This window comes from Etheostoma spectabile, unplaced genomic scaffold (assembly GCF_008692095.1).
Source record: "Etheostoma spectabile isolate EspeVRDwgs_2016 unplaced genomic scaffold, UIUC_Espe_1.0 scaffold00018493, whole genome shotgun sequence".
Taxonomy (NCBI): domain Eukaryota; kingdom Metazoa; phylum Chordata; class Actinopteri; order Perciformes; family Percidae; genus Etheostoma; species Etheostoma spectabile.
The window spans coordinates 69,973-94,626 of record NW_022604288.1 but is presented as its reverse complement, the minus strand read 5'-3'; the positions used below and the strand labels follow the sequence as shown (position 1 = coordinate 94,626).

The 24,654-nt window shown below is 37.4% G+C and overlaps 1 protein-coding gene and 8 non-coding genes across 9 annotated transcripts; 6 read left to right on the top strand and 3 right to left on the bottom strand.

Annotated features, from left to right (window-relative positions):
- Positions 1 to 428: 428 nt before the first annotated feature.
- On the bottom strand, positions 429 to 501 carry trnav-aac (transfer RNA valine (anticodon AAC)). Its single transcript has one exon. It is a non-coding gene; the product is annotated as a tRNA-Val (tRNA).
- A 241-nt stretch (positions 502 to 742) lies between these two features.
- trnad-guc (transfer RNA aspartic acid (anticodon GUC)) lies at positions 743 to 814 on the top strand. The gene has a single exon. It is a non-coding gene; the product is annotated as a tRNA-Asp (tRNA).
- Positions 815 to 4,319: 3,505 nt separating this feature from the next.
- Positions 4,320 to 4,392, bottom strand: trnav-aac (transfer RNA valine (anticodon AAC)). Its single transcript has one exon. It is a non-coding gene; the product is annotated as a tRNA-Val (tRNA).
- A 241-nt stretch (positions 4,393 to 4,633) lies between these two features.
- trnad-guc (transfer RNA aspartic acid (anticodon GUC)) lies at positions 4,634 to 4,705 on the top strand. Its single transcript has one exon. It is a non-coding gene; the product is annotated as a tRNA-Asp (tRNA).
- Positions 4,706 to 9,970: 5,265 nt separating this feature from the next.
- Positions 9,971 to 13,423, bottom strand: LOC116680826 (coiled-coil domain-containing protein 106). Its single transcript, XM_032509536.1, has 4 exons — positions 12,342 to 13,423; positions 11,497 to 11,643; positions 11,133 to 11,342; positions 9,971 to 10,284 (listed from the first exon to the last, which is right to left on the bottom strand). The coding sequence occupies exons 1-4, from the start codon at positions 12,436 to 12,438 to the stop codon at positions 9,971 to 9,973; spliced, it is 768 nt and encodes a 255-aa protein (XP_032365427.1). The 5' UTR covers positions 12,439 to 13,423.
- A 4,524-nt stretch (positions 13,424 to 17,947) lies between these two features.
- Positions 17,948 to 18,020, top strand: trnak-cuu (transfer RNA lysine (anticodon CUU)). Its single transcript has one exon. It is a non-coding gene; the product is annotated as a tRNA-Lys (tRNA).
- A 1,533-nt stretch (positions 18,021 to 19,553) lies between these two features.
- On the top strand, positions 19,554 to 19,626 carry trnak-cuu (transfer RNA lysine (anticodon CUU)). Its single transcript has one exon. It is a non-coding gene; the product is annotated as a tRNA-Lys (tRNA).
- Positions 19,627 to 22,680: 3,054 nt separating this feature from the next.
- On the top strand, positions 22,681 to 22,753 carry trnak-cuu (transfer RNA lysine (anticodon CUU)). The gene has a single exon. It is a non-coding gene; the product is annotated as a tRNA-Lys (tRNA).
- Positions 22,754 to 24,289: 1,536 nt separating this feature from the next.
- trnak-cuu (transfer RNA lysine (anticodon CUU)) lies at positions 24,290 to 24,362 on the top strand. Its single transcript has one exon. It is a non-coding gene; the product is annotated as a tRNA-Lys (tRNA).
- The last annotated feature ends 292 nt before the right edge of the window (positions 24,363 to 24,654 follow it).

The following is a 24,654-nucleotide window of genomic DNA, read 5'->3' as shown; positions in this document are numbered from 1 at the left end:
TTGCTTGCGTGCTTGAACATGAAGAGCTTTGTAGGTGAGAAGAAGGATTTTAAATTCTATTCTGGATTTTACAGGAAGCCAATGCAGAGAAGCCAAACCAGGAGAGATGTGATCTCTTTTCCTGGTTCCTATCAGAACACGTGCTGCAGCATTCTGGATCAGCTGAAGAATCTTTATGGACTCTTTTAAGCAGCCTGATAATAAAGAATGGAGTAATCCAGCTTAGAAGTAACCAATGCTTGGACTAGTTTTTCTGCATCAATTTTCGACAGGATACTCCTGAATCTCTGAATGTGATGACTACTGCACTGGGGAAACTTCGGCAGGCCTGGCCACGATTTCACGTCAGGGAGATTTTTCCGTGAAGGTCATGGAGAGTTTAACTTTGCAGAGTTTGATTGTGCGAAGTCGATACAAACAAAGAAATGTGTTTCCGCCCTGTTTCGAACAGGTGACCTTTCGCGTGTTAGGCGAACGTGATAACCACTACACTACGGAAACTGACAAAAGGCATTTATTTTGCATATTTGTGGGAAAATGCACTATTTTTATTTTACTGCAAATGTTCAAAAAGCTACAAAATAGAGATTTTAAACTAGATTCAGTCACAGATGCTTTGTCATGGATTTGAATGATAGCAAATATGTAGTAAACCTAAATATTTCTACATGCATTGACTGTGGTCTGAATGTTGGAATAGCGCCACCTATTTCTTGATGTGCCAAATATTTAGCTTGGGCATTCCTCGTTAGTATAATGGACAGTATCTCCGCCTGTCACGCGGAAGATCGGGGTTCGATTCCCCGACAGGGAGCTTTTTCTACCAGCTAACCGATGCAAGGCCTCGAGGAAGTCCCGGCGAACGCGTGGGACTACTCGGGAAAGTGGGCCTTGGCTCAAGCTGTGTTCAGCATGGAAGGAGAACTCCTGATCCTAAATGGGAATATTTTCAAGCGATTGAAAGAGCACAACTCCTGGACGTGAACAAAACGTCACAAGGTGCCGCAGGAGTTTGGAGAGTGTCAAGTCTAGCCACCTTGGAATTCCATTTATGCTCTTTGCAGACTATGTGGTTCATTTGGCTTTATCAGGCATTGATCTACAGCTTCCACTGGGGTGAATCATGAGGGGGAAAGCGTGCCTTGGCTCAGGCTGTGTTCAGCATGGGAGGAGAACTCCTGACCCTAAATGGGAATATCGTCAAGCGATGGAAAAAGCATATCTACTGGACATGAACAGCACCTCACAAGGCGCAGCAGAAGGTGGGAGAGTGTCAAGTCTGGGCACCTTATAATTCCTCTTCTGCTCTTTCCAGATTATGTTGTTCTGTGGGCTTCATCAAACAGTGATCTACAGCACCCACTGGGGCAGATTGAAGTCCAGTGTCAAGCATTCGTAATCAAAGTCAGCCCCTCCAAATCTCAAAGCTCAGGATTTCTCCCTTCGGGTTGGGAGTCAATTGCTGTCCCAAGTGAAGACGTTCTTCACAAGCTTCACAAGCGTATCTCAAAAGCTTATTTCAAACAGTGCAACTAGTTCCAACACAAAAACCACAATACTACTGAAACTTTGGACGGTCGCCTCCGCCTCTCACACGGAAGACTGGGGTTTTATTTCCCGATGGGGAGATCTGTCTACCAGCTGCTAATTATTTCCCAAGGCTAAATCGACACTAGTATCATCTGCCAGAGTAGTTTGGATACGAGGCCCAACCAGGCACGGCGTCATGGGTGGGCCTGACGGGCCTAGGCCCACCCACTTTTCAACAGGCCCACCCACAAATTTTCATTAAAAAAAAAAGAATATAATAGGCTATATTTAATTATAAAGAATTATTAAAAAGTGTCAAATTATCTCATAATTTGTGCTAAATTAGTCTAAATCTTAAGTAGTTTTTAACTTAATTAAAAAAAAAGTTGTTTGTCTATTAAGTGACATCGATCTGCGCAACATTTCCAACGCGCTAGACTACCAGCTTAGCGAACTGAACACTCGATTCCACAGTGACACCTATGGCCTCATGGCATCTGCAGCAGTCCTGATGTCTCCTAGCCTTCATACAAATGACACCAGCTGGTCAATGAGGACGTTTTCCCAAATATCCATGCTTTCCTAAAAGCTCTGATAACACTGCCGATGACTTCCTGTACAGTTGAACGCGTCTTTTCCAGTGTCAATCGGATTAAAACACCAAACAGGAGCACCATGCTTACGTCTCGCCTTATGTCTCTGTGTCTGTTGACATACGAGAGCTTACAGTAACTCTTGACTTCGATGATATCATCTACATTTTAAAGAGCAAACCCCGCCGACTACTGCTGTAATTTGTGTCAGTGTGTGTGTGTGCGAGGCGACCTAAAAACATGCGATGAATCCGTAGGCTACATGTTGAAAGTTAGTAACATAGCAGAGAGAAAAAGAGGGAATGAGTCGTTCCATGTTCGCTTCTTCTAGGCCTTTTTAGCGAGTTTAATTGTGTACCACGAGGGGATAAGAGTATGTGAAGGCTACTCTGTCTGTATTGAGATATATTAAAATAATCGATTCATAACCCGTTACAAATCTACAGGCGCATTTCTATTTCTATATCAGCTTGTTACTGTTCTTTTTCCCTCCTGGGCTCCCCTTGTTATCAGCGCTGTCTGTTGTTAATGTGATTTATTTCCTTTTGTTAAATATGGTTATAACATGAATCACACTAAAGTAACAGTTTGTCTCTTTCGGAAATAACTTGAGTTTTACACGACAGATGACGTCAATGAACTAGTTCTGTGCCCGAGTATTGAATGAAACTGTCGGGAGGTGTTGTTGATCTGTAGTGTTGAAAACATAAAAACAAATAAACAGAATTGTGAAATATTCGGCCTCCTGTTATACGAGCAGAACTAAATTATGTTTTGGGGAAATATTAAATGCCCGACCACTGTTCCAGTCTTAGGTCTATGGGGCTTTGCGTAATAGCGCAGCCAGGTATGGTGCGTAATGGAGATTCCAAAGCGCTCCTCTCTGGGCAGAACCAAGGAGAGCGGTCGCGGATAGGGTCGTCCTATACAACCAAACGTTTGTACAATGTTTTTTTACAACATATTTAAAGAGCATCAAGCTATTGAAATCTCTATTATGTTAGCACATATAATATAACAGTATAGTAGTTATTTGTATTAGGTTAAACAGTGATTTGATATCATGTTTTAATTTAAGGCCCACCCAAAATTGGTCTGGCCCATCCAAAACTGAAATCCTGGCGCCGTGCCTGGGCCCAACCATAGCAAAAGATATGACATTTTTTAAGAATGTATTATAGTGGATATACTCCAAGAAAGACAAAGGTTTTACAAAAGGATTGAGAATGATCCTGCTATCAAAGATATGTTTTCAGTGACGATATGATCACCTACTTCAGGATCCAGGAACGTAGGCAGACGGCAGGAACCTAAGACGGATCCAAGAATGTAAAACATCAACTATGAGGCTAGGAAGTTGAGGTTCAGGTAATTTAATTCAATTCAATTTTATTTATATAGCGCCAAATCACAACAACACTTATCTCATTGCGCTTTTCATAAAAGAGCAGGTCCAGACCATCTTCTGTGATGTTATTTACAGAAACCGGAAAATTCCCACCAAGAGCAAGCACTAGGCGAAAGAAGCAAGGAAAAACTGAGCCAGAACTACCTATAAGCTTCATCAAAGAGGAAAGTCTCAAGCCTACTCTTAAATGTGGAGATGGTGTCTGCCTCCTGAACCCAAACGGGAACCTGGTGAGGAGCTTGATAGCTGAACACTCTGGCTCCCATTCTACTTTTGGAGACTTTAGGAACCACAAGGAACCCTGCATTCTGGGAGCGCAGTGCTCTGGTGGGGTAATAAGGTACAATGAGCTCTTTAAGATAAGATGGTGCTTGAACATGAAGAGCTTTGTAGGTGAGAAGAAGGATTTTAAATTCTATTCTGGATTTTACAGGAAGCCAATGCAGAGAAGCCAAACCAGGAGAGATGTGATCTCTTTTTATGGTTCCTATCAGAACACGTGCTGCAGCATTCTGGATCAGCTGAAGAATCTTTATGGACTCTTTTAAGCAGCCTGATAATAAAGAACTGGAGTAATCCAGCTTAGAAGTAACAAATGCGTGGACTAGTTTTTCTGCATCAATTTTCGACAGGATACTCCTGAATCTCTGAATGTGATGACTACTGCACTGGGGAAACTTCGGCAGGCCTGGCCACGATTTCACATCAGGGAGATTTTTCCGTGAATGTCATGGAGAGTTTAACTTTGCAGAGTTTGATTGTGCGAAGTCAATACAAACAAAGAAATGTGTTTCCGCCCTGTTTCGAACAGGGGACCTTTCGCGTGTTAGGCGAACGTGATAACCACTACACTACGGAAACTGACGAAAAGCATTTATTTCGCATATTTGTGGGAAAATGCACCATTTTTATTTTACTGCAAATGTTCAAAAAACTACAAAATAGAGATTTTAAACTAGATTCAGTCACAGATGCTTTGTCATGGATTTGAATGATAGCAAATATGTAGTAAACCTAAATATTTCTACATGCATTGACTGTGGTCTGAATGTTGGAATAGCGCCACCTATTTCTTGATGTGCCAAATATTTAGCTTGGGCATTCCTCGTTAGTATAATGGACAGTATCTCCGCCTGTCACGCGGAAGATCGGGGTTCGATTCCCCGACGGGGAGATTTTTCTACCAGCTAACCGATGCAAGGCCTCGAGGAAGTCCCGGCGAACGCGTGGGACTACTCGGGAAAGTGGGCCTTGGCTCAAGCTGTGTTCAGCATGGAAGGAGAACTCCTGATCCTAAATGGGAATATTTTCAAGCGATTGAAAGAGCACAACTCCTGGACGTGAACAAAACGTCACAAGGTGCCGCAGGAGTTGGGAGAGTGTCAAGTCTAGCCACCTTGCAATTCCATTTATGCTCTTTGCAGACTATGTGGTTCATTTGGCTTTATCAGGCATTGATCTACAGCTTCCACTGGGGTGAATCATGAGGGGGAAAGCGTGCCTTGGCTCAGGCTGTGTTCAGCATGGGAGGAGAACTCCTGACCCTAAATGGGAATATCGTCAAGCCATGGAAAAAGCATATCTACTGGACATGAACAGCACCTCACAAGGCGCAGCAGAAGGTGGGAGAGTGTCAAGTCTGGGCACCTTATAATTCCTTTTCTGCTCTTTCCAGATTATGTTGTTCTGTGGGCTTCATCAAACAGTGATCTACAGCGCCCACTGGGGCAGATTGAAGTCCAGTGTCAAGCATTCGTAATCAAAGTCAGCCCCTCCAAATCTCAAAGCTCAGGATTTCTCCCATCGGGTTGGGAGTCAATTGCTGTCCCAAGTGAAGACGTTCTTGTATCTCAAAAGCTTATTTCAAACAGTGCAACTTGTTCCAACACAAAAACCACAATACTACTGAAACTTTGGATGGTCGCCTCCGCCTCTCACACGGAAGACTGGGGTTTTATTTCCCGATGGGGAGATCTGTCTACCAGCTGCTAATTATTTCCCAAGGCTAAGTCGACACTAGTATCATCTGCCAGAGTAGTTTGGATACGAGGCCCAACCATAGCAAAAGATATGACATTTTTTAAGAATGTATTATAGTGGATATACTCCAAGAAAGACAAAGGTTTTACAAAAGGATTGAGAATGATCCTGCTATCAAAGATATGTTTTCAGTGACGATATGATCACCTACTTCAGGATCCAGGAACGTAGGCAGACAGCAGGAACCTAAGACGGATCCAAGAATGTAAAACATCAACTATGAGGCTAGGAAGTTGAGGTTCAGGTAATTTAATTCAATTCAATTTTATTTATATAGCGCCAAATCACAACAACACTTATCTCATTGCGCTTTTCATAAAAGAGCAGGTCCAGACCATCTTCTGTGATGTTATTTACAGAAACCGGAAAATTCCCACCAAGAGCAAGAACTAGGCGAAAGAAGCAAGGAAAAACTGAGCCAGAACTACCTTTAAGCTTCATCAAAGAGGAAAGTCTCAAGCCTACTCTCAAATGTGGAGATGGTGTCTGCCTCCTGAACCCAAACGGGAACCTGGTGAAGAGCTTGATAGCTGAACACTCTGGCTCCCATTCTACTTTTGGAGACTTTAGGAACCACAAGGAACCCTGCATTCTGGGAGCGCAGTGCTCTGGTGGGGTAATAAGGTACAATGAGCTCTTTAAGATAAGATGGTGCTTGAACATGAAGAGCTTTGTAGGTGAGAAGAAGGATTTTAAATTCTATTCTGGATTTTACAGGAAGCCAATGCAGAGAAGCCAAACCAGGAGAGATGTGATCTCTTTTCCTGGTTCCTATCAGAACACGTGCTGCAGCATTCTGGATCAGCTGAAGAATCTTTATGGACTCTTTTAAGCAGCCTGATAATAAAGAACTGGAGTAATCCAGCTTAGAAGTAACCAATGCGTGGACTAGTTTTTCTGCATCAATTTTCGACAGGATACTCCTGAATCTCTGAATGTGATGACTACTGCACTGGGGAAACTTCGGCAGGCCTGGCCACGATTTCACGTCAGGGAGATTTTTCCGTGAATGTCATGGAGAGTTTAACTTTGCAGAGTTTGATTGTGCGAAGTCAATACAAACAAAGAAATGTGTTTCCGCCCTGTTTCAAACAGGGGAGGTTCAGGTAATTTAATTCAATTCAATTTTATTTATATAGCGCCAAATCACAACAACACTTATCTCATTGCGCTTTTCATAAAAGAGCAGGTCCAGACCATCTTCTGTGATGTTATTTACAGAAACCGGAAAATTCCCACCAAGAGCAAGAACTAGGCGAAAGAAGCAAGGAAAAACTGAGCCAGAACTACCTTTAAGCTTCATCAAAGAGGAAAGTCTCAAGCCTACTCTTAAATGTGGAGATGGTGTCTGCCTCCTGAACCCAAACGGGAACCTGGTGAGGAGCTTGATAGCTGAACACTCTGGCTCCCTTTCTACTTTTGGAGACTTTAGGAACCACAAGGAACATATAATATATATATATATATATATATGCAGAACAAGGTGGTAGTACTCTGTGTGTGTGTGTGTGTGTGTTTGTGACAAAGAGAGAAACAAATATAAAAAGCTTCAAGTAGACTCTAATAACATAATCATATTGTTTCTTGTACTTAAATATCTGAATTTACGGTCACTATCTGTTTCTTCTTCCCTATCGTATTTAGAATGTGTGATTTGGTATTTTAACCTATTATAGTCTACATCACATATGTGATGTAAGGGTATTTTGCAAATACCTATCATTTACAAATGATAGATACACCGAGGATGTCTGGTCTAGGGTCTATGGTCTAGGGCAGGGGTTCCCAAAACTTTCAGCCCACAACCCCCAAAGTAACGGTCCAAGTGAGTTGCGACCCCCCCCACTATAAATGTATATAAACATTGCAGGCGTATCCAAACACGAGCTTATTGACAACACAAAATAACACAATAGTTTTATCTTGTGTTAAAATCATGGCCAACATATGCTATTTTAAATTTTAAATTTTAATTTTATTTCTGGAAATCAACCTGCGCCCCCCCCCCCCCCCCCCCCTCTGGCTCGCGACCGCCCTGTGGGTCCCGACCCCCACTTCGGGAATCACTGGTCTAGGGTGACCAGACGTCCTCGGATTTAGGGGACAGTCCCCGTTTTTGGTTGTCTGTCCCTAACTACATACAGAAGAAAAAAAACTACCTCTGTCCCTGTTCTGTTTTTAAAGAAACAACATTAGGTTTTTAAATCAGATTGATAGTCAAACTGGAAATGTCCCCGTTTGTCTCCCTTTTTGGGGATTATGTTCCCTGTTTTGATCTCGGACGTCTGGTGACTTTATATCATATCAGAATATTCTATTACTGTTAAGCCCACTATGAATATTAAAATACGCCTAACCATGTGTCCTGTTTCATAGCTACATGTATGACCTTTGTAGCAAAAAAACCCATGAAGATCAGTTTTGTATTCAGTGTGATTGATTATTAAACGCGCTGACAGCTCATTTCACCAAACACGTTCCACTGAGTGGAGCTGGTGACCGATCCAAGATGGCGGACCCACGTCTCGTCAGCGCCAGTAGGCAGTAGCGGTTGATGCGGCGTCTACTCTTTATATGTCTATGCTTTTGACCCTATGATCAGATCAAAGGTGCTTAGGATGTTCTATCTCCACCATTTAATTCATATACCCATCAACTTTCTTTTAGATTAATTCATGTACACATCAACTTTCTTTTTCATTAATGCATATACACATAAACTTTCTTTTTGATTAATGCTTATACACATTAACTTTATTTTAGATTAATGCATATACACATCAACTATCTCTTAATTATATCATCACCATTCATTATGTCATATATACACATCAACTTTATTTTAGATTAATGCATATACACATCAACTTTATTTTAGATTTATGCATATTCACATCATCTTTCTTTTTGATATATGCATATACACATCAACTTTTGTTTTGATTAATACATATACACAGGTAACACTTTATAATAACTACATGCTATAAAGCATTAGTTAAGCATTAGTAAATTAGGAATTTATCATTTATAAAGCATTATTCATACATTAATACCCATTAGTAAGTCATTTACAAGCACAGTTATAAATGTTTTAACTTCACATTATTAAGCATTAGTTAAGCATTAGTAATTAGGAATTCATCATTTATAAAGCATTATTCATACATTAATACCCATTAGTAAGTCATTTATAAGCACAGTTATAAATGTTTTATTCTTATTATCTACACACTATTAACATGTTGTATTCTTTATTAATAAGCTCATCTATAATGTGCTTAATAATTGTATTTTCATACTTTATATATGATCATGTCACTATTTATAAATGAAGTATTATTTTAATGACAAACCCTTTATGTATGAGTTGTTAATGGTTCATAAGATCATTTGGAAAGTGTAAGAATTATTATATAAGTGCCTGTTTTTTATACTCTCCCGAGGAAGAATTTAAACAATCTCAGCATAACTTGTAAATGTACTGGTGGCAAAACTCAAAGGATGCTGCTAAGACAACCTGAAAGATGCCCCAGCTAATGTTACATCACCGTTACAGGCCTGGTACTGTTTCTCTGAACTCCTCATCAAAACTCCGACCTGCGCTTCCAGAGATCTGCTGTGACGGGACCAGCAAATGGTTGCTTGGATGTTCTGTTGAAGGACCCCCCCCCCCATAGTGCTTTGATCAACCACTAACTTGAAATGACATGTAATTATTTAGAAATGGTCTAATGCAGTGCACGTGTTCATAGATGTTTTATAACACTTATTAATACTGCAATTCATGATAATTCAGGTAGTTACAAAGCATTTACTGTTAGTAAGGACTTAGTGAGAGCTCATCTAAAGTGAGGACTATCTATGCCTCATTAAGCATTTACAAATGAAATCTAAAGGCAATAGATATTCTCTAGACATTTGTTAATAAAGTATTTCATGATTAATTCAGGTAGTTACAAAGCATTAACTACCTGTTAGTTAGGACTTAGTGAGAGCTCATCTAAAGTGAGGACTATCTATGCCTCATTAAGCATTTACAAATGATATTGTAACACAAATCAGTTATTTTCTGAACAGAAAAAGGAAAAAGACAACATAAAGTGATATACAACATATCAATTATTTATTACAAAACATGTCAGCCATTCGTTAATAAAAAAACAAGACAAAACACGGCTGCATAAACTGTAGAACTGTTCATAAAATGCACCATGTACAAATATATAATAAAATAAATTTAATACATTTCTTTCAAGTATAAACACCCATGGCTGAATACAAATTTACCAGTAGAGGTGCCAAATAAAATCTTCATAAAATAATAATATAAAATCTTTCAATGTCAAAATGTAACTAAAACAACTTTAGAATAGATCTCCTACCCCAGCATCAGAGCTCACTTTTTTTTTAGGGGCAGAAGCTTTCCAGAAGCCTTATAGGCTGTGATTGTGTCCTCTATTCCTTGGTCCTCCTGAATAGCAGTGGCACACTGTGTGGCAAACACGCTGAGTTTCTTCACATTATTGTGGTTTTTAAGGATTTCCTTGTACTTGCCAGGCGCAGCAATGAACAGCTCTGCGATTGGAGCATTGACCACCACCGTGTTCCTGTCCACTCCAACATGCTTGAAAGCAGCAGACGTGGTCCCTCCTTTACTGAACTTTCTAAGAATTCTTTTGTACCGGTCCACCACCTGGTCTGGAGTTTGGGCTGCAATTATAACAACATAAAATTAGTGTTCCACAATATTGTTTTTTTTTTTTTACTCGCACACTCTTTGACACACACACACACACACACACACACACACACACACACACACACGGCTTGCGAGTCACACTAACATTCAGTTTTAATCTACAATACAAAACGTGACACTGAATGGTTGCAATTAAGAGACCTACATGTTGGTTTAGGTTTATTCCACCTCAAATCAACAAATGCCTTCTGCTTGCATCTCAGGTGTTCTTGAAATTTGTCCCACATAAAGTCTGACCATCCAAAGTGGGACCAAGTTTAGGAATGCTATTAATATACTGTAGATAAATTAATGCTTGCTTACAATTCAGCAACCTCAACACTAGATACCACTAAATCCTACACACTGCACTTTGAAAGGGTTGCATAAGTGGAAATGTATTTGTTCAGTTTGTCAGACAAGTTCAGTGGGCTCGTGAAATATGATTAAAAAAATTCAACCATTAAAAACACTAAATGGGGACACAATCCTCTTTACAGGAAACAGGAAACTACCTATAAAAGGTTATTATCTGATGCCTCTAGCATGAAATCTTTTGAGAATATAAATCACAAACTTCGCCTGTGCATGTGCTTAAAAGGGCACGGGAAAAAAAAAATCTGCTTTGAGGTGGAATTACCTTTTAGCAGGTTCCATGAATCCAGAACGCACTGTGTTTATGGTAAAATAGTTAGTTAGCACCAATAAAAATCACACATTTAATGTTGTGTTGGAGGAACCAACCTAGAGGAGCAATTGTACAGCAGAGCTAAGCAGGAACCAATGGAAACGTGGAAAGGGGTCAAAGTAGCTTTTTTACCTCTCTGCTGTGTCTTTGGTTTGATTTTCTTTGACTTCTTCCTATATTTTTTCCCTTTTCCCTTCTTCTTTCTCTTTTTTATCTTGTCCTCCTCTGATGAGGACGAGGAGGAATCAGACATATCAGAGGAAGATTCCACTGGGCTGTCACCAGAAGAATCTGAAGACAAGTTCATTTCCTTGATGGAACCTTTGTCATCCTTTTTGAGAGCTGTTAAAACTGATACAAATACAAACATAAGGCTCACAATACATGGCACCATGGGAAAGAAATGTTCATATACCCTACTAGAAACCAAAACTAGACTTGCATAAGACTGAACTGTACTACAATTTCACCACATATTGTTTGTTGGGAGACTTACCTGATGCCAACTGGTCTTTGAGATAGTCTCTCTCCTTAGTCAGCTCAGCAATCTTCTCCTTTTGCCACTCTACCCTCAGCTTAAACATCTCCAACTCATTGGATTTTTGCTTAAGTCCCAGCTGTGCGGTAGGTGCCATGGCAGAACCTGAAATAAAATAATGTTTCATTAATGAATGAATCTAAAACATTATTTTAATCTTATTTGCTATTCAAAATGTATTAATTAAATGTATTAATGTATATTGTCTGCTATGTAGCAGAAGGGAGTTCAAAACTCACCTTCACTCCTAACTTGTTATATTTTGACAGTAACCCTACCTACAAACACCCACACTACACGTTGTTGGCAAAGAATAGATACAGTAAAGAACATATTTTTACTGGCCCGTTTCCATAACACTTTTACTTAAATAAAGATATACCCATTGTTTCATTAAACAAACAAATAAGTTTTTTTATTTTCTAGGCAAAAAAGAGGGAGGAATTTGTCACATATGATGATTGACGTTTAATGTTACAGCGGCGGGGCGGGTTGGGTTGCAGAGTGGTGGGGGAAGAGGATTATGGTAGTAATCTTTTCTCAGTACCATTGACAAAATTGCCCTACACCATTGCTCTAAAAGCTGCTCCATGTATCATCAGCTTTAGCACCCCGGGGCTGAGTCAGCTATACTCGGAGGCTGTGTTCGGTCTTATTCGGGCGGCGTTCACTGAGAGGCTATAGAGCGCGGTTTTGTTGACTGTTTGCCCGGCTCCGCTCCCATTCCCTGCTGGTCCACCCCGCCCCGGTCTGAAACCTCTAGTGACAGTGCTTGAATAAAAGTGTAACAAAAAAATACTCACCACTAATGACAGGTATCTCCTCCAATGTGTTCATGCCCTCGGTTTTCTTTTTGCCCCGGGTCCGCATCCCTTTTTTATTTTTTTCGACGTTGTCCATGCTTCGGCTGTCTAACTTTGGCGGTCGTTTTCTTGATCGCACGTTGATGACGTATGAACGCGGGCCCACTGAGGGAACTTTGCAGAGCGGCAAATTGCAGAGCAGACTATTGGATTGCAAACCACTACCATTTAAAAGCAAATCTTTTGCAAAAAATGACTAGGTTCACAAAGCTAAAAAAGCTTATTAATGATGACCCGAAAAGAAACACACTGAAGCTTATAAAGTGGCTTCAAAAGAAGAAACTCCTAAAAACTAAAGTGAAATGCAGAATATGTCATCATGGCATGAAACTGAAGAAAAGGGCAAACAGTGGAGATCAGTATGCTTGGTAAGTAACCTATATTTACAACACTATGTATTAATGTGTGTGATAGTGGGCAGTGGCAGGGATGGGCGAAAATCTAATAGGCATACATCAAAATTTATTTTGATACAAGATACAAAATACTAAAGTTGTAAAAGTAGCCTATCAAAATAAAATACAAAATACAGCAACCAAGACATGTATCAAAATAAACTACAGTATCATGTATTTTTTTTAAATACAATAATACTGAGCATGATACATATAAATGATGTATAAATGATCAGAAATACTGCCCATACCTAGGTGGTGGGGCATATCATTTCTGTTTTACTAGCTTTGTGTAGATACTTTTGTAGTAATAATCATTTCATTGTTTCGGACACCTGTCATAAGGAATATGGGTATAAAAATCATGGTAATTAGCCTACAACAAAGCTTTCACTTTGCAAAGGTTATCATATCAGAATATGTCCGGCACATGGATGATTACAAAAAATCATTACTAGACTTGGACTAGCTCCTAGTCTAGGCCATGGACATCTTTCTAATAAAAATCGTATTTAATATTACTGTTCTTTTTAAATAGGACCTGTCGACATGTTGGAACGGAAAAACAAATCTCTGTCAGGCACAAGTCAATCTTCAGTCGTTCAAAGATCTCCTTCAGTAACTGGATGCAATTCATGTACAGGTAGGCAAGTAATAACAATGATAACAAACACATACTACCACAGTCTCACTACATTGCCAAGTAAAGCACTGAATGTTTTGTTCATGATTTCAGATATACATAAACATTACTCTTTTAAATTTGCCTATGGAGATTTGTCAGGGTCTACGATTACGACAGATTGACATGATGGATGACAGCATTGCGGCCAGTTCAGCAACTCTCAGTAAAATGGCTAAAAAACTAAGGGAGGTCTGTGTCACGGCGGTTGAAAGGATGAGGAGGCGTACAGGCCAGAAGATGGTGGAAGAAGAGAGTTTGTTGTGATTGATGAGAGCCATTTTCGGCACAAAAGAAAGGTGTCTTATAATAGTTAATAAATAATTGTGAAATATAGTCAACTGTGTTTTTCTTAATATAATAATGTATGTGTTTGTCTGTGTTTGTTGTTTTGTATCTTCATCAGTACGGGAGAGGACGAATGGTTGGTGGATGGAAGAGAAAGAAGTGGGTTTTTGGGATGTTAGGTGTCAAGCATCATCAAGGACGAACATCAAGAAAGCCTGTTCTACGTCTTGTGGAGAGAAGATCTCGAGGACATCTAGTCCCCTTAATCGCCCATCATGTGAGGCGTGGATCATCAATAATCAGTGATGAGTGGCGTGCCTATCGCATACTCCCTGCACTAGGGTACAACCATCACACAGTCAACCACAGCAGGTGGTATGTAGATCCCCATACTGGTGCCCATACCCAACATATTGAGAGGGCCTGGAGATCCTACAAGGAGCAGATCTGGAGGCTTAGGGGAAATCGCACAGATAGTTTGCTTTCTGACCATCTTGCAATAATTGAGTGGAATGAATGGCTTGCAAAGAAACACCATAATGGTGCATTTGGCAGACTGATTCATGACATTTCCAGAAAGTACAAGTAGTCCCATTCAAACTGTATAAGATAAGATGTACAGAACAAATGTTATATTATCCAGCCAGGGTCTCCTGAAAGAGAATCAATGTTTTTATTATGAATGAATGGCTGAGAGACAATAAATGGCAATAAATCCTTTATATGTTCATCAATTTGTGTTGTGTCTATTTACTTTTTCTGTTGAAAAACTGAGAGAACTGATTTTTCAATCTCATTAGTCAATGATTTGTATGGTGTAGATAGTCTTTAAAAATAGTTAACCACTAACAACTGAATAATCATAAATTTAATATCAATAAATGTTTGTAACATTGTCTTAACACTCAAAATGTCTAAACCATTTGTATAAATGCATGCAAAAATGTACATCTAAATAGTTTATTAATCATTTCCTTACACTTTATAAATGATCTTTCGAACCATAAAGAACTACTTTATATATGGTATGTCTTTGAAATATTTCCTTTATAAAAAGTGAACACACAATTTTTAAAGTCATCATTAAGCCCATTATAAAGGAGCTTATTAATATAGAATTCAACATGTATAACTATGCTTATAAATGATTTACTAATGTGTATTAAGAACAAGAACAATGTTTATGAATGACAAATCAAGAATTTACTAATGCTTAAATAATGTTTAATAATGTGAAGATAAAACATTTATAACTGTGCTTATAAATGACTTACTAATGGGTATTAATGTATGAATAATGCTTTATAAATAATGAATTCCTAATTTACTAATGCTTAACTAATGCTTAATAATGTGAAGTTAAAACATTTATAACTGTGCTTGTAAATGACTTACTAATGAGTATTAATGTGTGAATAATGCTTTATAAATGATAAATTCCTAATTTACTAATGCTTAACTAATGCTTTATAGCATGTAGTTATTATAAAGTGTTACCCTTTGTAGGACTGAAACCTAACATTCTACAACAACAAAATATCATTGCAGAACTATAAGTAACATTTTAGGACCATAACTCTTAAAATTCTAAAACTACATCCTATTGTTCTATAACTGCAACTTAACATTCCAGAACTGCAGTTTAACATTCTAGAATTTCCACTTTACATTATAAAACTGCAGCTTACCATTGTAAAACTACATTGTAACCTTTTAGATTTGTAAGTAACATTTTAGGACCACAACTTATAAAATTTGTAAAATGTCAAACTATTGTTCTTGAATTGCAACTTAACGTTCTAGAAAGGCAGCTTGACTTTGTAAAATGACATCTTACAATTCTAGAACTAAAATGTAACTTTTTAGAACTGTAAGTAACGTTTTAGAACCACAACTTATAAAATGTTTAAAACTTCAACCTATTGTTCTTGAATTGCAACTTAACATTCTAGAATGGTAGCTTAACGTTCTAAAACGGCATTTTACCATTCTAGAACTACAATGTAACCTTTTAGAAGTGTAATGAATTAACATTCTTGAACTTCAACCTAACATTCAAGAACTGCATACTGACATTCGAGAACTTAAACCTAACATTATAAAAGTTCTAAAACTTCAACCTATTGTTCTTGAATTGTAACTCATCATTTTAGAATGGAAGCTTAACTTTCTAGTTAAGCAGCTTAACATTCTAGGACTTAAACTTAACATTCTAGAACTGCAGCTTAACATTCTAGAACTGCAGCTTAACATTCAAGAATGGCACCTTAACATTCTAGAGCTGCAGCTTAACATTCTAGAACTTCAGCCTAACATTCTAGAATTGCCAAGTGACATTCTAGAACTGCAGCTTAACATTCTAGAACTTAGAGCTAACATTCAAGAATGGCACCTTAACATTCTAGAACTTCAGCCTAACATTCTAGAATTGCCAAGTGACATTCTAGAACTTTAACCTAACTTTCTGGAACTGCAGCTTAACATTCTAGAACTGCCAAGTAATATTCTGGAACTGTTACATTTCAGAAATTTTAAGTAACATTTTAGAACCGCAACTTAAATCTTAAGAAGTGCCTGGCTAGCTCAGTCGGTAGAGCTTAAGACTCTTAATCTCAGGGTCGTGGGGTCGAGCCCCACGTTGGGCGGTTGTGTTTTAGAGAGTGGGAATCCGTGAGTTCTGCATAGTATCAGGTGGCTGTATTGGGGAAGATCAGCTGTCGATTGCAAAATTAGCACTTCCATCCCAGTGTAAAAATACCTGTTATTTACCAGACTAAAATGTGCCTGCATTCTACGATCATGGCATGTGCTGACATCCTGTTCCTCAGATCATACTAAAGTCTGGTGACAATGCCTGTTGTTGTTCCAGAACTGAGACTTAACATTCCAGAACTGAAAGTTAACTTTCTAGAACCTAACATTCTAGATCGACCGCTTAACATTCTAGAAATTAAACCTAACATTCGAGAACTACAAAATAACATTGTAGAACTGTAAGTAACATTTTAGTACTACAACTCTTAAAATTCTAAAACTACAACCTATTGTTCTAGAACTGCAGCTTAACATTCTTGAACTTAAACCTAATATTCTACAACTGCATATTAACTTTGTAGGACTGAAACCTAACATTCTACAACAACAAAATATCATTGCAGAACTATAAGTAACATTTTAGGACCATAACTCTTAAAATTCTAAAACTACATCCTATTGTTCTATAACTGCAACTTAACATTCCAGAACTGCAGTTTAACATTCTAGAATTTCCACTTTACATTATAAAACTGCAGCTTACCATTGTAAAACTACATTGTAACCTTTTAGATTTGTAAGTAACATTTTAGGACCACAACTTATAAAATTTGTAAAATGTCAAACTATTGTTCTTGAATTGCAACTTAACGTTCTAGAAAGGCAGCTTGACTTTGTAAAATGACATCTCACCATTCTAGAACTAAAATGTAACTTTTTAGAACTGTAAGTAACGTTTTAGAACCACAACTTATAAAATGTTTAAAACTTCAACCTATTGTTCTTGAATTGCAACTTAACATTCTAGAATGGTAGCTTAACGTTCTAAAACGGCATTTTACCATTCTAGAACTACAATGTAACCTTTTAGAAGTGTAATGAATTAACATTCTTGAACTTCAACCTAACATTCAAGAACTGCATACTGACATTCGAGAACTTAACCTAACATTATAAAAGTTCTAAAACTTCAACCTATTGTTCTTGAATTGTAACTCATCATTTTAGAATGGAAGCTTAACTTTCTAGTTAAGCAGCTTAACATTCTAGGACTTAAACTTAACATTCTAGAACTGCAGCTTAACATTCTAGAACTGCAGCTTAACATTCAAGAATGGCACCTTAACATTCTAGAGCTGCAGCTTAACATTCTAGAACTTCAGCCTAACATTCTAGAATTGCCAAGTGACATTCTAGAACTGCAGCTTAACATTCTAGAACTTAGAGCTAACATTCAAGAATGGCACCTTAACATTCTAGAACTTCAGCCTAACATTCTAGAATTGCCAAGTGACATTCTAGAACTTTAACCTAACTTTCTGGAACTGCAGCTTAACATTCTAGAACTGCCAAGTAATATTCTGGAACTGTTACATTTCAGAAATTTTAAGTAACATTTTAGAACCGCAACTTGAATCTTAAGAAGTGCCTGGCTAGCTCAGTCGGTAGAGCATGAGACTCTTAATCTCAGGGTCGTGGGTTCGAGCCCCACGTTGGGCGTTGTGTTTTAGAGAGTGGGAATCCGTGAGTTCTGCATAGTATCAGGTGGCTGTATTGGGGAAGATCAGCTGTCGATTGCAAAATTAGCACTTCCATCCCAGTGTAAAATACCTGTTATTTACCAGACTAAAATGTGCCTGCATTCTACGATCATGGCATGTGCTGACATCCTGTTCCTCAGATCATACTAAAGTCTGGTGACAATGCCTGTTGTTGTTCCAGAACTGAGACTTAACATTCCAGAACTGAAAGTTAACTTTCTAGAACCTAACATTCTAGATCGACCGCTTAACATTCTAGAAATTAAACCTAACATTCGAGAACTACAAAATAACATTGTAGAACTGTAAGTAACATTTTAGTACTACAACTCTTAAATTCTAAAACTACAACCTATTGTTCTAGAACTGCAGCTTAACATTCTTGAACTTAAACCTAATATTCTACAACTGCATATTAACTTTGTAGGACTGAAACCTAACATTCTACAACAACAAAATATCATTGCAGAACTATAAGTAACATTTTAGGACCATAACTCTTAAAATTCTAAAACTACATCCTATTGTTCTATAACTGCAACTTAACATTCCAGAACTGCAGTTTAACATTCTAGAATTGCCACTTTACATTATAAAACTGCAGCTTACCATTGTAAAACTACATTGTAACCTTTTAGATTTGTAAGTAACATTTAGGACCACAACTTATAAAATTTGTAAAATGTCAAACTATTGTTCTTGAATTGCAACTTAACGTTCTAGAAAGGCAGCTTGACTTTGTAAAATGACATCTCACCATTCTAGAACTAAAATGTAACTTTTTAGAACTGTAAGTAACGTTTTAGAACCACAACTTATAAAATGTTTAAAACTTCAACCTATTGTTCTTGAATTGCAACTTAACATTCTAGAATGGTAGCTTAACGTTCTAAAACGGCATTTTACCATTCTAGAACTACAATGTAACCTTTTAGAAGTGTAATGAATTAACATTCTTGAACTTCAACCTAACATTCAAGAACTGCATACTGACATTCGAGAACTTAAACCTAACATTATAAAAGTTCTAAAACTTCAACCTATTGTTCTTGAATTGTAACTCATCATTTTAGAATGGAAGCTTAACTTTCTAGTTAAGCAGCTTAACATTCTAGGACTTAAACTTAACATTCTAGAACTGCAGCTTAACATTCTAGAACTGCAGCTTAACATTCAAGAATGGCACCTTAACATTCTAGAGCTGCAGCTTAACATTCTAGAACTTCAGCCTAACATTCTAGAATTGCCAAGTGACATTCTAGAACTGCAGCTTAACATTCTAGAACTTAGAGCTAACATTCAAGAATGGCACCTTAACATTCTAGAACTTCAGCCTAACATTCTAGAATTGCCAAGTGACATTCTAGAACTTTAACCTAACTTTCTGGAACTGCAGCTTAACATTCTAGAACTGCCAAGTAATATTCTGGAACTGTTACATTTCAGAAATTTTAAGTAACATTTTAGAACCGCAACTTGAATCTTAAGAAGTGCCTGGCTAGCTCAGTCGGTAGAGCATGAGACTCTTAATCTCAGGGTCGTGGGTTCGAGCCCCACGTTGGGCGGTTGTGTTTTAGAGAGTGGGAATCCGTGAGTTCTGCATAGTATCAGGTGGCTGTATTGGGGAAGATCAGCTGTCGATTGCAAAATTAGCACTTCCATCCCAGTGTAAAAATACCTGTTATTTACCAGACTAAAATGTGCCTGCATTCTACGATCATGGCATGTGCTGACATCCTGTTCCTCAGATCATACTAAAGTCTGGTGACAATGCCTGTTGTTGTTCCAGAACTGAGACTTAACATTCCAGAACTGAAAGTTAACTTTCTAGAACCTAACATTCTAGATCGACCGCTTAACATTCTAGAAATTAAACCTAACATTCGAGAACTACAAAATAACATTGTAGAACTGTAAGTAACATTTTAGTACTACAACTCTTAAAATTCTAAAACTACAACCTATTGTTCTAGAACTGCAGCTTAACATTCTTGAACTTAAACCTAATATTCTACAACTGCATATTAACTTTGTAGGACTGAAACCTAACATTCTACAACAACAAAATATCATTGCAGAACTATAAGTAACATTTTAGGACCATAACTCTTAAAATTCTAAAACTACATCCTATTGTTCTATAACTGCAACTTAACATTCCAGAACTGCAGTTTAACATTCTAGAATTGCCACTTTACATTATAAAACTGCAGCTTACCATTGTAAACTACATTGTAACCTTTTAGATTTGTAAGTAACATTTTAGGACCACAACTTATAAAATTTGTAAAATGTCAAACTATTGTTCTTGAATTGCAACTTAACGTTCTAGAAAGGCAGCTTGACTTTGTAAAATGACATCTCACCATTCTAGAACTAAAATGTAACTTTTTAGAACTGTAAGTAACGTTTTAGAACCACAACTTATAAAATGTTTAAAACTTCAACCTATTGTTCTTGAATTGCAACTTAACATTCTAGAATGGTAGCTTAACGTTCTAAAACGGCATTTTACCATTCTAGAACTACACCAACATTATAAAGTTCTAAAACTTCAACCTATTGTTCTTGAATTGTAACTCATCATTTAGAATGGAAGCTTAACTTTCTAGTTAAGCAGCTTAACATTCTAGGACTTAAACTTAACATTCTAGAACTGCAGCTTAACATTCTAGAACTGCAGCTTAACATTCAAGAATGGCACCTTAACATTCTAGAGCTGCAGCTTAACATTCTAGAACTTCAGCCTAACATTCTAGAATTGCCAAGTGACATTCTAGAACTGCAGCTTAACATTCTAGAACTTAGAGCTAACATTCAAGAATGGCACCTTAACATTCTAGAACTTCAGCCTAACATTCTAGAATTGCCAAGTGACATTCTAGAACTTTAACCTAACTTTCTGGAACTGCAGCTTAACATTCTAGAACTGCCAAGTAATATTCTGGAACTGTTACATTTCAGAAATTTTAAGTAACATTTTAGAACCGCAACTTAAATCTTAAGAAGTGCCTGGCTAGCTCAGTCGGTAGAGCATAAGACTCTTAATCTCAGGGTCGTGGGGTCGAGCCCCACGTTGGGCGGTTGTGTTTTAGAGAGTGGGAATCCGTGAGTTCTGCATAGTATCAGGTGGCTGTATTGGGGAAGATCAGCTGTCGATTGCAAAATTAGCACTTCCATCCCAGTGTAAAAATACCTGTTATTTACCAGACTAAAATGTGCCTGCATTCTACGATCATGGCATGTGCTGACATCCTGTTCCTCAGATCATACTAAAGTCTGGTGACAATGCCTGTTGTTGTTCCAGAACTGAGACTTAACATTCCAGAACTGAAAGTTAACTTTCTAGAACCTAACATTCTAGATCGACCGCTTAACATTCTAGAAATTAAACCTAACATTCGAGAACTACAAAATAACATTGTAGAACTGTAAGTAACATTTTAGTACTACAACTCTTAAAATTCTAAAACTACAACCTATTGTTCTAGAACTGCAGCTTAACATTCTTGAACTTAAACCTAATATTCTACAACTGCATATTAACTTTGTAGGACTGAAACCTAACATTCTACAACAACAAAATATCATTGCAGAACTATAAGTAACATTTTAGGACCATAACTCTTAAAATTCTAAAACTACATCCTATTGTTCTATAACTGCAACTTAACATTCCAGAACTGCAGTTTAACATTCTAGAATTGCCACTTTACATTATAAAACTGCAGCTTACCATTGTAAACTACATTGTAACCTTTTAGATTTGTAAGTAACATTTTAGGACCACAACTTATAAAATTTGTAAAATGTCAAACTATTGTTCTTGAATTGCAACTTAACGTTCTAGAAAGGCAGCTTGACTTTGTAAAATGACATCTCACCATTCTAGAACTAAAATGTAACTTTTTAGAACTGTAAGTAACGTTTTAGAACCACAACTTATAAAATGTTTAAAACTTCAACCTATTGTTCTTGAATTGCAACTTAACATTCTAGAATGGTAGCTTAACGTTCTAAAACGGCATTTTACCATTCTAGAACTACAATGTAACCTTTTAGAAGTGTAATGAATTAACATTCTTGAACTTCAACCTAACATTCAAGAACTGCATACTGACATTCGAGAACTTAAACCTAACATTATAAAAGTTCTAAAACTTCAACCTATTGTTCTTGAATTGTAACTTATCATTTTAGAATGGAAGCTTAACTTTCTAGTTAAGCAGCTTAACATTCTAGGACTTAAACTTAACATTCTAGAACTGCAGCTTAACATTCTAGAACTGCAGCTTAACATTCAAGAATGGCACCTTAACATTCTAGAGCTGCAGCTTAACATTCTAGAACTTCAGCCTAACATTCTAGAATTGCCAAGTGACATTCTAGAACTGCAGCTTAACATTCTAGAACTTAGAGCTAACATTCAAGAATGGCACCTTAACATTCTAGAACTTCAGCCTAACATTCTAGAATTGCCAAGTGACATTCTAGAACTTTAACCTAACTTTCTGGAACTGCAGCTTAACATTCTAGAACTGCCAAGTAATATTCTGGAACTGTTACATTTCAGAAATTTTAAGTAACATTTTAGAACCGCAACTTAAATCTTAAGAAGTGCCTGGCTAGCTCAGTCGGTAGAGCATAAGACTCTTAATCTCAGGGTCGTGGGTTCGAGCCCCACGTTGGGCGGTTGTGTTTTAGAGAGTGGGAATCCGTGAGTTCTGCATAGTATCAGGTGGCTGTATTGGGGAAGATCAGCTGTCGATTGCAAAATTAGCACTTCCATCCCAGTGTAAAAATACCTGTTATTTACCAGACTAAAATGTGCCTGCATTCTACGATCATGGCATGTGCTGACATCCTGTTCCTCAGATCATACTAAAGTCTGGTGACAATGCCTGTTGTTGTTCCAGAACTGAGACTTAACATTCCAGAACTGAAAGTTAACTTTCTAGAACCTAACATTCTAGATCGACCGCTTAACATTCTAGAAATTAAACCTAACATTCGAGAACTACAAAATAACATTGTAGAACTGTAAGTAACATTTTAGTACTACAACTCTTAAAATTCTAAAACTACAACCTATTGTTCTAGAACTGCAGCTTAACATTCTTGAACTTAAACCTAATATTCTACAACTGCATATTAACTTTGTAGGACTGAAACCTAACATTCTACAACAACAAAATATCATTGCAGAACTATAAGTAACATTTTAGGACCATAACTCTTAAAATTCTAAAACTACATCCTATTGTTCTATAACTGCAACTTAACATTCCAGAACTGCAGTTTAACATTCTAGAATTGCCACTTTACATTATAAAACTGCAGCTTACCATTGTAAAACTACATTGTAACCTTTTAGATTTGTAAGTAACATTTTAGGACCACAACTTATAAAATTTGTAAAATGTCAAACTATTGTTCTTGAATTGCAACTTAACGTTCTAGAAAGGCAGCTTGACTTTGTAAAATGACATCTCCAATTCTAGAACTAAAATGTAACTTTTTAGAACTGTAAGTAACGTTTTAGAACCACAACTTATAAAATGTTTAAAACTTCAACCTATTGTTCTTGAATTGCAACTTAACATTCTAGAATGGTAGCTTAACGTTCTAAAACGGCATTTTACCATTCTAGAACTACAATGTAACCTTTTAGAAGTGTAATGAATTAACATTCTTGAACTTCAACCTAACATTCAAGAACTGCATACTGACATTCGAGAACTTAAACCTAACATTATAAAAGTTCTAAAACTTCAACCTATTGTTCTTGAATTGTAACTTATCATTTTAGAATGGAAGCTTAACTTTCTAGTTAAGCAGCTTAACATTCTAGGACTTAAACTTAACATTCTAGAACTGCAGCTTAACATTCTAGAACTGCAGCTTAACATTCAAGAATGGCACCTTAACATTCTAGAGCTGCAGCTTAACATTCTAGAACTTCAGCCTAACATTCTAGAATTGCCAAGTGACATTCTAGAACTGCAGCTTAACATTCTAGAACTTAGAGCTAACATTCAAGAATGGCACCTTAACATTCTAGAACTTCAGCCTAACATTCTAGAATTGCCAAGTGACATTCTAGAACTTTAACCTAACTTTCTGGAACTGCAGCTTAACATTCTAGAACTGCCAAGTAATATTCTGGAACTGTTACATTTCAGAAATTTTAAGTAACATTTTAGAACCGCAACTTAAATCTTAAGAAGTGCCTGGCTAGCTCAGTCGGTAGAGCATAAGACTCTTAATCTCAGGGTCGTGGGTTCGAGCCCCACGTTGGGCGGTTGTGTTTTAGAGAGTGGGAATCCGTGAGTTCTGCATAGTATCAGGTGGCTGTATTGGGGAAGATCAGCTGTCGATTGCAAAATTAGCACTTCCATCCCAGTGTAAAAATACCTGTTATTTACCAGACTAAAATGTGCCTGCATTCTACGATCATGGCATGTGCTGACATCCTGTTCCTCAGATCATACTAAAGTCTGGTGACAATGCCTGTTGTTGTTCCAGAACTGAGACTTAACATTCCAGAACTGAAAGTTAACTTTCTAGAACCTAACATTCTAGATCGACCGCTT